This window comes from Anopheles maculipalpis, chromosome X (genome assembly GCF_943734695.1).
Source record: "Anopheles maculipalpis chromosome X, idAnoMacuDA_375_x, whole genome shotgun sequence".
Taxonomy (NCBI): domain Eukaryota; kingdom Metazoa; phylum Arthropoda; class Insecta; order Diptera; family Culicidae; genus Anopheles; species Anopheles maculipalpis.
The window spans coordinates 14,823,956-14,837,180 of NC_064870.1; the positions used below are offsets into that span (position 1 = coordinate 14,823,956).

General features: G+C 42.5%; 3 protein-coding genes across 5 annotated transcripts in view; 1 reads left to right on the plus strand and 2 right to left on the minus strand.

Annotated features, from left to right (window-relative positions):
* LOC126568065 (palmitoyltransferase ZDHHC8) overlaps nt 1-13,225 on the minus strand; it is a 347,611-nt gene that overhangs the window by 190,353 nt on the left and 144,033 nt on the right. The window lies entirely within an intron of this gene.
* LOC126559960 (uncharacterized) lies at nt 1,339-2,183 on the minus strand. Its single transcript, XM_050216124.1, has 2 exons — nt 1,780-2,183; nt 1,339-1,687 (listed from the first exon to the last, which is right to left on the minus strand). The coding sequence occupies exons 1-2, from the start codon at nt 2,172-2,174 to the stop codon at nt 1,339-1,341; spliced, it is 744 nt and encodes a 247-aa protein (XP_050072081.1). The 5' UTR covers nt 2,175-2,183.
* Nucleotides 4,941-12,776, plus strand: LOC126558095 (TWiK family of potassium channels protein 7). Its single transcript, XM_050214047.1, has 7 exons — nt 4,941-5,157; nt 11,193-11,354; nt 11,469-11,592; nt 11,804-11,968; nt 12,049-12,246; nt 12,310-12,425; nt 12,500-12,776. The coding sequence occupies exons 1-7, from the start codon at nt 4,951-4,953 to the stop codon at nt 12,770-12,772; spliced, it is 1,245 nt and encodes a 414-aa protein (XP_050070004.1). The 5' UTR covers nt 4,941-4,950; the 3' UTR covers nt 12,773-12,776.

Below are 13,225 nucleotides of genomic sequence, written 5' to 3' on the forward strand. Positions count from 1 at the left end.
AAATGGAGGCACCACCGGGAATCTGGCCAGATTGCTAAATGATTGCTAAATGAATGTGTGGACGCTTGCGCTGACCGATCGGAACTGAAGCTCTTTATTTAAAAACAGACCGCTCAATTCTCTGCCAGATGTGGGGTAGGATCGTGCTTCCGTTTAATCTGCATAACGCTTGCCTATATTCAGGCGCGCATCGAATCTTGCAATCCTAGCTCCAACACAATGATTGTATCTATGTTGCTGCCGTTCCGCAGGTAAAGGCAACACAAAACAAAATACAAAACAGAATAAACAAAACACGTGTAGAACTCGCCTATTGAATCGGTGCTTTGATCTAGCACAGTAGACAGTCGATTTCTGATATTAAAATAATGTTTCCACTATTGATGGTTTATCAATAAAAGTTAAAAAAAAGCTGCAACACTCTCACGCCATACAAGATATCACTTTCAGGATACGGAGTTTCGAAAGGAAGAATTCCGCAGGTTCGTCTCAGGGCTGTGCAAATCTCTAGCTGTTCCGGCTGTCTAAAATTGATGCCAAGAGCTGGTACCCGGTGGGTGGGGTCGAAATTGCATGAAACTCGGCTAATTCTTCCTTAGATCCTTACGACAAGTCCCGTTCATCTTTGAGAGTCCTGCATCCTCAAAGGTTCTGGTATTGATCTAAGACAGCGCCATCTATTGCATATTGCTGAAAGTATGCTTCCACACAAAAGCATATGCTGTCAGTTTGTAAAAGAGAGCTTTGCTACAAGTTGTAAACTGACAGCCCAACAGCCGGAGCAAGTATAAATATTATTCCCAGTTAACAAACTGAATTACCCTATTGACACAATTGTCTTAATAACCACTACTAAGGGTTTTTTTCTATACAAATTTGCCTTAGTAGTGTCTTTGTTGGCGGATTTACAAAGATTTTGTCAATAGAGTAATTAATGTGTCTATATCGTGTCTCTATCGGACATCGTAAAGTGTTCGTAACAAGGCGATAGGTTATGGTATATGGCGAATTGGTACTAAAAAATCATAATTGAGACTTCTAAAGCCTTGAAGACTTCAGTAGGATTGTTTTAATAATATTTTTATTTTAAATTTCTTTTTATAATTATCTTCCCTGCAACAAAGTAGCTATACCTGTCCGTGTAATATGCTTTAAATGTTTACGTTTTCGTTTTCATAATTATTTAATTTGAGACCTGCATCATGCAATCAAGTGTAGGAACCTCAACATACCAGTCAAAGGAGGGGTGATCAAAATTGTGTCTCAAGTGATGATAGTTCGTTCACTACATGCGATTCGTTTGCTGCAGATCGCGGGTTCGAAACTGAGCTGAGAGTTTTACAAAACATAATTGGTTTTACAAACGTTCGGACAAGGTGGGCCGGGTCTCACACGAGCCAGCCACTCATCGGAACCATCACAGCAATCACAAACACCGTCATTCACCCAACCGCTCGGTACGAAAACATCCTTGCCTCGTCCCGTTTTGTGACGCTTCTGGAATCGGCAGTAAAAACGTCCCTCGGGACAGGCATTCGTGCTTGGCTCATCGCTACCATCCTCCGGGCAGTCACAGTAGTCATCGTTTACCCACTCCCAAGGAATTTCTTTGCGTGAGGCCAAGCACCGAAACTTTACCGTGCCGGGCTTTTCACTGTAGTGATCCAGATCGAGCAGTCGAATGCCACTGTAATGAAGGGAATGAGGAGTAAATAAAACAGTATTGTTTGATATTTTGAAGAAGAACCATTCTAGACCAGTTCGTTTGCAAAGACTCACCGCAATATCTTGCGCTCATAATTGCCTATTTTCTCTACGTACGCAAACTGTGCATTGTTCCAGGTGTTCGATTTGCCGCTGTTCGACTCGTTTCTTACGGCGTCACTTCCCTGCTGTTGGTTTGGCTTCCGATGGGCCCGGTCGGCGTGTTCCGCATCCTTCCGTCCCGCCAGTTCTACCAAGGTAATGGGATTATCATTACTATCTGCCTTATGCGGCCGAATTTTCGGTCCCGCCGGCATCGATTCCAGCGGTAGCAACTGACTGATGTACACGAGCTGATACACGAAAAACAGGATGCCCATCGCTATTACGCCAATCAGCGTCAGCTTGAGCTTTTGCTTGTAGAAAGGTTTATAGTAGATGTTGTCTCGTTTAACCCATGTTTTACGCATTTTTACTCTTTCCTGGCTGTTCGGCACATTGGACCGGTGGAATGTCTACAGTTTCTATTTTACGACGATAACACACAAGCTTTGATTTTATGACGAATTATGCTGATTTGTCTAGTTTCGCTGCACACAAAATGTAAATAAACTTGCCAGCCCAGTTTGACAGCTTCTGTCTACGTTTGTCAAATGTGTAAAGATGCCGATACACGTCATGTACGATCTTTTGCTTTGTAATAGATCATCGTGGGTTGGAAGGTTAAATTAAAAAAAAAGAAAAATAACATTATCACATGTAATATACACAGATAAAACATAAAAATTTGAGAAAAGTTGTAAACTTTCTACGAAAAAAAACAAACAATAATGAAAGCTTACAGCGTTCGGATTGAGCTTTCAAGTTGTTAAAATGTTGAACTTTCCTAAAGCTCGTGTAATTATTACCCATTCGACAAAATCTCGTTTAAAAGCGATAATGAGGAATTAAATTTTTACATGATAAACGCCATTCTTTAAAGTGCGGACGGGCTCGCACTAGTACATTTGAATGTTACTACTTTATTCTTAGCGATAAACTACCATCTAGCGGTAAACGCATATCTATTTTCAACACCACACTTTAGCCTTTAGACTAATAACACCTTAATTAGTTTTAATTAAGGCTTAACTTAATTAGTTTTAATTCTACTTCTTCGTTTTTGTCTCATTAATCGCCTAATATGCTGGTTTATAATTTTGAAGAATTTTACCTAGAACTCGTATTGATGAATGAGATTTGAACTAGTGATGAGAAATTACCGCTAGACCTGTTGGATCGGAACAGTTACACAAATATAACGTACCCGACCAGGTTCAAAAATTTAAAATCCCGGTGTTCATCAGGTACAAATTAATCTCGGTTCCAGAAGCACCTAATAATTATTTAGGTCCATTGAAATTGAAAAAAAAGGTAAGGGGGCGGTCAGTTCCAAATCTTGATAATGTTACCAGCCCATGTGTTTGGTAAAATGCATGAGAGTGACCGAGAATACATATACACTTGCATAAGAGCAACAGAGATAGTTGCGTCACTTGTACCGGTAATCGATCCTTGTTCCTGGCAAAACACATGAGAAGAGAATGTCAAGTATTGATGGCTATTTACGATTTTTTTTCACTTTTTTATGAGATTACGCGGCAGTAGAAAATGAACATGTAATATTAACAGTATTTCATAGTACTGTATTGATTTGAACAGTTTAAATTTTCAAAAGGATCGTGACTTTTAAGGCTGCGTGTTACGGTAAGTTTTCAAAATTAGAATTTCAGGTTTTGGCGAGTATTTGTGAAATTTTGTCACTTACATAAGAAAAAGAAATTTAAGATTTGAGATTTTTTGACAGTTTCACATCGATTTCAACAGTTAGCGTGACCCGCAGCCTTTATAACCGTACCAGATATGATAATTTGGTTGGAATAATTCCGGAATTTTAATGCCAAAGCTATTAGACACAAATCCGGAACCGACAGTAATAATTACACGATTATCTGTTTCATATGAATTGCAGCTACTTTTATGTGGATTGCAGCTAATCCGACATTCAAGTCCACAGAAGCCAGGTTCTCGTTACCGGTACATTGTCTTACAAACCTGGTGCCGATTCGTTACTTTTTTTTTTCGGTACTTTCCCCATCACTAATTTGAACTCCGATCCTGCCGTGTGTAGTCTGGCTCCGTTATCGCCACTACCAGAGGACTGCTCTCGGATCCTGTCCAGACTCCGATCTCCCTGTATGCAGAACTGACTATCCAGCAAACTAAGAATAAACTAAGTAATATAAATCAGACCGAGATCTCTCGAGATTATAACGCCAACGAAACTTTAAAAGCTTTATCATGATCTCACTCATCAAAATTAGCAATAATATCGAGCTAGAAAATCTTGCGATGCCTCTGGCCTACCGTCTCTATCTTCCTGGACTCTTAATTGAAGAAAAATACTGTTTCCAATAACATTTTCTCTAAACCACCGCCAATTGTGCTAAAATTGTACAGAATCGCCGTACCGTCCCAATAAATTACACTCCATAGCCGCAACAAATAAGCCCATAAGCCATTAAGGCAGGCGTGACCGAAGCCGTGTTTCGGGACGAATGTTAATAGCAACAACAACAACAAAAAAAAACCCTTAGAAAGGGAAATTTCGCCGTTCGTAGGTCAATAGTCTCGCCAACGCTCTCCCACAACGTCCACTAGCAAACGCATGCGAAGATAATATGGATGCGGGTTTTGCTGCTCTCTGCGTTGCCGATCATGCGGCGATGGAAACCTTTCATATCAACCAACTTTGAAGGAAAAACTCTCGCTCTCCCGTCTGATGCGGGACCTGATGAGAGCAAATCGGGCCACAGTCGGGTAGTATGCGGCGAAAGGAAAAACTACCGACGGTTCCGAATTCATCCGGTTTTTCCTCCCGGTGGGACCATCTTTGCAACATCTTGTTTGATCTACAGTATAGCGCGACGACTTCTCGGTGACGGAGTGTGTTTTTATTTTTGGGATATTCGCGTTAGTTTGACGCTTCGTGCAATGAATTGACGACAGATTTGTTTCGTGCGTGAAAAACAGTGAAGAATTTGTTTAGTTTAAAAAAAAAGTATTTAAAGTGTAATTGAATTTATTCTTCCACTCGGGTTGTGCTAAATATGCGAAGGAAAATACTAAGCTCCGTCCTATAAAACAAAACCAAAGCCCGCCGAACGAAAGAAATCCCCTCGACACGCTGTACTGTGCCGTAACATCATGACTAATCAGCTGCAGCCAACGAACGGTTCTATCAACAATGACCTGCTCGAACACTTCCAGAAGATTGACGTGAAGGTGGTAGATGAACCGGCCGGGTTCGCCGATCACGTTGCCAGATTTTGTAAACGCTGGCACATCAAGAAGGTGCTATCGCATCTTGGTTTACTTGTATCACTCGCCATCTACTGTGGCGTTGGTGGATATGTAAGTGAAGATAGTTTTCTCGCAGTGTGGAAAAGCTTTAACTCAATCAACACGCAATCAATCAATTTCTATTGCTTTCATATTTATCACATCTCACCGGATTCTGTGTATTGTGACGTTACGAGCTTCAGCTAGCAGTGATTAGTGGATTTTGTTGTTGTTTTTTTTTTACTTAAATAGGCTGCTATTCTGTTCATAAAATGGTTAGGTTTCTAAGTTAGTAGAAGTAATTAGACTGGTGTATCGGAAAGATGTTTCACAAGATCCAATACAGTACAAAACATATAAAATTATCATCCCAAGCTACTAGAACTATTGCTCAGCAATTTCAGGACACTTGTAAGGGAGCTATCCCTCTTGGAATGTCCTATCAATTCCAACACAAGGATACAGTCAATCTCTTATTTAGGGCTAATTCTTGAACAGTTTAGCAGATAACGATAAGAGATAGATCGTATACTGCCAAAGTGGAACACTCATGCTCGACCAATTTGAGATGACCCTGCTTCGAAATGATTTCCCGAGATCCATAACATAAATACTTTCTTTACGATTATGGTTTCGCCACATTTTACGCCCTTCGCCTCTTGGAGCACCGAAGAGTTATTGAATGGCAGGTTTTACGACCGCAACGTTTGTACATCTAAACCCCTTCCGAGGAAGCATAAAACTGTCGAGCAGCAAAGACTCTGAAAGACATCACAATGTTTACCACGCATACGATTTGGAGAGACTGGTTGACCAAGCGCACGAAGCAATCAGCTAATGGTCTTGAATATTTTCTAGCCGGTTTAGAAAGAAGTCTTGTTATTTAGCATAACGGAAGCTGGTCAGAGATATCTGCCTCTAATTCATCCAACATTCATATAATACTAGCTGCATCTAGACCACATCACATCAAGGAAAAGCGAAACAAATGGCATGGAAAACGATTCCTCGGGCAAAAAAAAACAGAAAAGCAAAAGGGTGCAAAACACACCCACGCTACCTGCCAGACCAAACGCACGCACACAGCATTTGGTGCAGTTGTGCCGCGACACACGGTCACATCGAGCCGTGACACGAACAAGACATATGGCTAACAAACCGCGAAATGCGCGTGCATAGGCACGAGATCCGGTGAGGTCTAAAAATAGTCGAGCGATCTGAGAAATTCTCGCTCCGCTACCGCTCAAAACATTGCGGCTATTCTCGCTCAGACTTAACCCCCCCGACAAACACGAGATCTCCGGCGATCAACTATGTTCGCAATCCGCATGGTACAGGAACATCTCACGTAGGCCGTCCCCACAGCAGCATGCAGCCATCCCTTTGCCTTATGCTTCGACCGACTGCGCCCTGACGCGCTGTAGGCAAACATTCCCAAGCGTACCGGTGCACGATAAGCGGAGTAGGAGGATCCGGCTACAAACAAGGGGTTCAGTAGTTTGCATAATTTCGAGTCATTTTGCTTCCATTTGTGGCTGATTGTTGTTGGTTGCGACTTGCTAGCGTATGTTGTTTTTGCGTACAGCACCGGCTTCACATCCACTCGCTTGGTATGTCCTAAAACCGTCGTAAGGCGTCGTAGGAGCAAGATGAGATTTTTCGCTGCTCTAACAGCTCGTCCTTTCCTTAAGTAGGTGTTTTCTCCAGGGATGCTTATTAAATATTCTCATAAATGTTTCATGGAAGCGCGTATCCTACAGTATAACAAGCAGCGTCCCATAGCAATCGCATTCGAAACGCATTCCGAACGCTGGCTTTGTAGAACCGATATCAAGCGAAGTAACATCTCTTGTTATAACTAAGTGGTATCGGTCTCTCAAGAAAAGAGCATGCAACCTAACCACGAGCGGCGAATGTCATTACTAATCACGATTGTCAGCATCATTGACACCATTACCAGCGTAGTTATCAGGGGAGCTAGGGAGCGAGTTGTTTATGTCTTTCGTCACCATCATCAGCAACATCATCATCGTCAGTGCGTAACACGGGATACGTAACGTTGGTATTTCGCCCTGGTCCAACCAACACAAGAACGTTGATCAATGTCGCACACTCTAATGATTCACTTCCTTCGTCTTCCGCATCCACAGTTAACACAGGGTTCGGAGATGCTCGAGACCGCGTTAGCAGTTAATGGAACGATCCGTGCACCGCTGTAGGTCGTCCGTGCATTCGCCCTCCGATGTGTTCGTTGCATGGGCCACAAATTTTGTATCACTTTTTTAATGTGATACACAAGATTTCAAAAAATAACAAGACTACTAGATTCAGCAAGAGTCCCTTGAAGCCATTTTCTACTACACATAAGGAGCATCAAGAACAGCCATCGCCATCAGTAAACAATCTGCTTAATGGCTATATAACATCCTGATGGAGGAAAACAAAATGTACTAAAATAGGAGAATCTCCGTTCCACATTATCTGTGCTACGTACACAATGGATACACCGACCATTTTGATCCAGTGACACACGTTACTCGCGTAATGTGATACACTCTTTTACACCGGGGCAAAAAATGGAGCCCATAAATTGTATGATTTGTTTGCTATACCATTAACGCCGACAACAACGGGCATCGTGTGGAAGGCACACTGTTGCCAACAAGGACATGTGCAAAGACCACAGTGATATATGTTTGGTTATTATCCCTGTTCGTTATCTAACCCGGCGATAGTGATGGCTTCAGACGAATTTTTGGGTTTAGTGTAATTTTTAGAGCATTCTTTAAGAGCTTCTTTTGCGTATAAAACATATCCAAATGGAGCTGTTCTGCCAAGTTCCCGCAATTTTTGTTCTCAAAAACGATATTTCATTTTTATGCATTTCTATTTCTTAAAGTCTTGAGTTCTTGAAGTTCGCCCAGCAATAATCGATATCAATTGCGCCTTGCTCGAGAATCATCGTTTCAAGTATCTTTTTGGTCCATATCTTACATATAATTGAACTTTAATGAGTGTTTACTGCAATTGAAGCAAACCAACCGTATGCCTTCTTCAAAGAATTCCGCCCCACATAAAGCGTACATTCTCCCTCCCCTCCTGAATTGATCTGAACTATTGCTTTAGTGTATTCGAGTCCGGGCTAGTGTTTATTTTTGCATCCCGTACCAAACAAACAAGCAGATCAAACGTCAATGGCAGCTAATGCAAAACATTAAGCAGAGTTGGACAACCTGAGCTGGCGCCGATCACTTCAAGGATAAATTTGATGCTAGTGAGATATAGCCAGTGAATTTGGAACACAGGAATTTGGAGAGAAAAAAAATGGACTAATCTCACATGCAGATACGCCTTCTCCCAAAAAAATTCCTCGAAAGTCGGGACAACTTTGGACCGTAACTAGAATAAATCTCAACTGGACCTCCAGTAGAAAATCCCTCATATGTGACTATTAATTTATACATTCAAGACAAACAATTTTTTCCAGATGCATGATAAAATTTAACTGTAAAAGATACTGTTCCCATTCGGATTATAGCATTTTAGAGAGAAAAAAGCACATATCTAAAGCTCAAAGCGAGAAAGAAGGGAAAAGTAATACTAGGTTTACATTCAAGGAGAAACAAATGAGGGAACGCTAGGCGGATAATGAGGAATTAAAACCAAAGGAAGAGTAAAACTGATTGAACCACTTGAAGCATGAGAGAAGAAGAGGATATCTAGGACGATTATCTCTTCAGGGAACATACAAACAGGCAGAGGAATAAGCCACCTATAAAACATGCTTGAGCCACATGACACCTTTGACTTAATGAGTCAAACAGTGTTGAACCAAAGATGCATTTATGACGCGTGACTCGATTGAAATATCTTCTCCTTCTAGTTGTACCCTCAACAGTGGACGGATACCAAACAACACCTGTGTACTCCAGGAACGAACGCACAAGACTACAATACAATGACTGAAGACAAGTAGGATCCCAGAAATCAACATTTACACGGTTGATAGATTCAAGAGTCCTGTTGGCTTTCAGTGTGCCTTCGTCAATATGTTCTTTGAAGTTCAACTTGTCATCAAGTGGCTCACCAAAGTCACGAATAGAAGTAACACTGAAAACAGACGTTTGGGACAAAGAATAATTACGCAAAATAGGTCTTCGAGCAGGGGCGACCCGGTAATATAGGTGACAGCGGCGCCGTTCTTCAATCCGAACCGTCGTCCCCCTGTAGTAAGTACACTAACTGGGGAGGAAGGACAGAAGGAAACAGACATTTCATTTGGTAGAGGTTCCAATGTTCTACGGAATTTAACGAACGAATGAAGGATTGGTTAGAAAACGCGTTTGTATCTTACGAATATACCCTCGTAAATACCTTCTTCTATCAAGCTTAAGACGACGAAAGAGTACGATCTGACCATGACTTATGACGAGGGCGAGAAACAGGAATACAAGAATGAAAGGATAGAATAGATAATAGAGAGCCGGCAGTAACGCCTTAAGAGTCAAAAGGAATTTTGTTGACTTTTTTTCTGCTAATAGGTCGCCTATTTCATTAATTCTTACTTGACTTTGACCATTGAAAGCAAAATAGAGATCTCGCCTTCAAATTGATCTAATAAATTGCGAAAAGACGGTACTGGGTCCTTTTTCCTGGGGCACGCTTTGAGTAGATAACAACACCATTCCGCCATCTTGGTGGTACTTTTTACTGCATGTGGCAATTAGTGGGAGGTTCCTAGCACTATAAGTCACGCTGGTTAATGTCATTCCTGGAGAAAATAAAACGAGATGTGTTCTCGTCCTAGCTGCTGTAAATTAAAAGATAAAGCTCCCAATATTCTGACAGTATTTATTCAATTAGTGTACATTGACCACCGACTGGTGGACCGACCACCACGTGACAGCGTAAGCGCATGAAAAAGCGGAACATTTTTGTCACGTTTTTTTTTTAAATGCATACGTTACGACTATTAGTTGAGGTGAATATTACGATTTTTATTATCTAGGGTACATGATGAACAATCGAAAGGTGTGCTTCCCCAGCTCAACTCATACTCCAAATACGACAATATCCATGTATATCACGGTTCCACCGATTTGTTTGTCTATCGGCATCGGCTCGCCAATCACACACCGTCAATTGTTGATCGTTTCATATAACCTGCATGACATTAATACCCCCAGCAGGTGAGATACTGTTCAAACGGTGAGCGATCGATGGAAGAAACCATGACGATGACGATTAAAGCGTACGGCGGAGATATGGTACAACGTAAATCGAGGCACAGTTTACAGACATTTGCGTATGGAAATTTTAGCTCGCATTGAACCGATTGCTGTTTGCTGCCAGCAGTTTAATTTCGAAGAAACGGTCGATCGATTGAAAAATGCTAATGAAGCTGAATTAGAAATTGAGCGAAGGTCCGGCACAATTGCACGAGCGCAGGAGTAGGACTTCGAGTAGGGACCTGCACCGCGGTAGACGATTGACGGTAGCGTCAACGGATGGGTACGGTTACCCGAACCGGGAGTCCGATTATTTGCCGGAACCGTTAGGGCCCCCCCGTACATGTGAAGGGGTTCAAGTTCAATGCTATTCTTGGCCTCATTTCTTTTTTTTTTTGGCGTCCGAAGCGCAACTAGCTGGTACTAATTAAAATATCGCGCGAAACCGAAGCAGGCGCACAAACAAACAAATGGACGCGATAAAGATGCGATGCGTCTTTAACCCTTTGACAGTACGTGGCGGGGGCATAGAGGTTGGGTCCCATCCGGTCGAACCAATCGAGAACGTATCGACACGCTGATAATCGTTGGGCATTAGTAAATTTTGCTTATTTCACTCTCACTTACCAAGTCCCTTGTATGACGCACGTCCAGTGTCGATGAAGGATGACAATGTGTGAGGGAGAGAGGGTAGGGGGGGTGGGGGGGGGGGGTCAGGAAATGGGGAGAGAAATTAAATGCTTCAAGAATTATGATCAGTTCCTGTTTGGCAGCAAGACACCATTTTTTGTCTGGTTAACAGTTGATATCTACTTCTCCGATGCTCAACAAGCTATAGATCGAAATGATTGAGATACTGTCCTTACAAATCCACTCTAGATATTTCGCGAGTTCGAACGTCCGGCGGAAGTCGCTAGAATACAAGGACTTCGCAAAGTTTTGTCCCAACATCGGTACGCTTTCATCAACACCATCGTCAACAACACAAGCGTGCAAAACCTGGATCAACTGCTTGCCTTCGAGCTGAAGAAGTACGAACAGGTAAGGGAACGCCACAGCACTCGAGTCAAATGTTTCCAGCCGATGATTTGTCACACGATTATACGAACGAAACGTCTACCGCTCTTGCCTTTTTTTTTTTTGCCTGGTGGGCAGGTGGTGCAGGATGCGGCACAGGGCGGGATTTTGATTGACGCCGATCAGAACTTTCCGGTCGCTGTCGAGAAGTGGAGCGTGCTGCAGGCGGTCTTCTTTGCGTCCACCGTAATTACGACCATCGGTACGTACGTCATCAGTATGAGGCGGGGGTGTTAGTTATTGACTAGACATGAACGGGCCCTTGCGGCCGGCAATGATACATACACCTTGTATCAACATCCGAAACAAATTGCTTTCAACAGGCTGGTGAAACTACTCATTAACCTATTAGAAATAAAATATATATTCTCCCCGGGACGTATTGGTTGATCTCTCGGTATGTCTTTTAACAGGGTATGGTAACATTGTGCCAGTCACACTGGGCGGCAGGGTCTTCTGTATGATGTTCGCTCTCATCGGTATCCCCTTCACGTTGACTGTCATCGCCGACTGGGGTCGACTCTTTGCGACAGCGGTGTCTACTATAGCGAGGAACTTTCCCGCACTACCATTAGCAAGTATGTGTATCCCGACAAATTCCCATGTGCATTAGTAACATTTCCATATATTTATCCTCAATTTATCTGTTATTATCAAGGATTTTGTCCTGATGCTGGCATCAAATTATCCGACAAGAAATGGTTATACGCTGTCGGTGCCGTCTGCTTCCTGGGCGTCTACCTAGCGGCAGGGACCGGTTTGCTCTTGCTGTGGGAGGAGGATTGGAACTTCTTTGATGGATATTACTTTTGCTTTATCACGATGACGACCATTGGGTTCGGCGATCTTGTACCAAGTATGTTGTTTTGACATCTACATCTCCTCAACGTTGGCATTATATCATACATCTTATAAACAGGTAAACCGAACTACATGCTACTGTGCACCCTATACATCCTGGTTGGTTTAGCACTGACCAGTACGATTATTGAGCTGGTTCGTAGACAGTACGCCCAAAGCTGGCAAAAATTACAGGTACAGCTTAAACCAGAATGCCAAATAATATCACATTTTGTAACAACTTATTCACGAAATCTCTATCTCGACAGGCTCTATCCGGACCACTGGCAGATACTTTAAGACGGCTGGGCGAATCAGCCGGCACCGGCATCGATGTGACCGCTCTGCATAATGATTTACGCCGCGTGCTTACAGTGGTGTCTATGCCGCGCCGTCATGGTAACAAGAAGGCACAAGCTAAGGAGATGGCCGCTCTAGAAGCGATCACCAACGCAATTCTGCAGGACATCAAGGAAAAACAGGACAGCCAGGAGGGACCACCAAAGGTGGTGCAAATAGTTATTTACGAATCATCCGTCTAACTCTCGAGATACGTAAACAAATATTGTAATACCCATCTGTGTAGACCTGTTGGAGATATTTGTCCTGTTTTTTGTTCTTGTAGTATTCTAGTCATTCTCCTTATTTTTTAAAATTTATGTATTATGCGATTCACTCGTCACTAATAAAGTCGCGCACCGCCATATTTTACCAAAACTAGAACACCCAAACTCTGTCGTACGCTGCAGGGTTATTACAGACAGGTAACGCTTTATTTTTTAATCATAATTGCCATACGTTCACTCCAGCACCCCAATGAAACTACGCAATCTCCGCTGGCTGACGCAAATCCGATCAGCAGTGGGCAAATTAAAACAACTCGACACCGGCTGTTTCAGACGCACGGGTGACATTAAAAAGACCTGGCACGTTCCATGTAAGAAATAGATTCAATCGACCAAGAAGCAAACTGGGTGATCAATGAGCTCTGAGCA

Coding starts and splice junctions, on each gene's coding strand:
- LOC126559960 (XM_050216124.1), bottom strand. CDS start 2,174: ATGCGTAAAACATGGGTTAAACGAGACAACATCTACTATAAACCTTTC. Junction 1,688..1,779: donor TATGAGCGCAAGATATTGCG/GTGAGTCTTTGC, acceptor CCTTCATTACAG/TGGCATTCGACTGCTCGATC.
- LOC126558095 (XM_050214047.1), top strand. CDS start 4,951: ATGACTAATCAGCTGCAGCCAACGAACGGTTCTATCAACAATGACCTG. Junction 12,247..12,309: donor GTTCGGCGATCTTGTACCAA/GTATGTTGTTTT, acceptor TCTTATAAACAG/GTAAACCGAACTACATGCTA. Junction 12,426..12,499: donor AAAGCTGGCAAAAATTACAG/GTACAGCTTAAA, acceptor CTATCTCGACAG/GCTCTATCCGGACCACTGGC.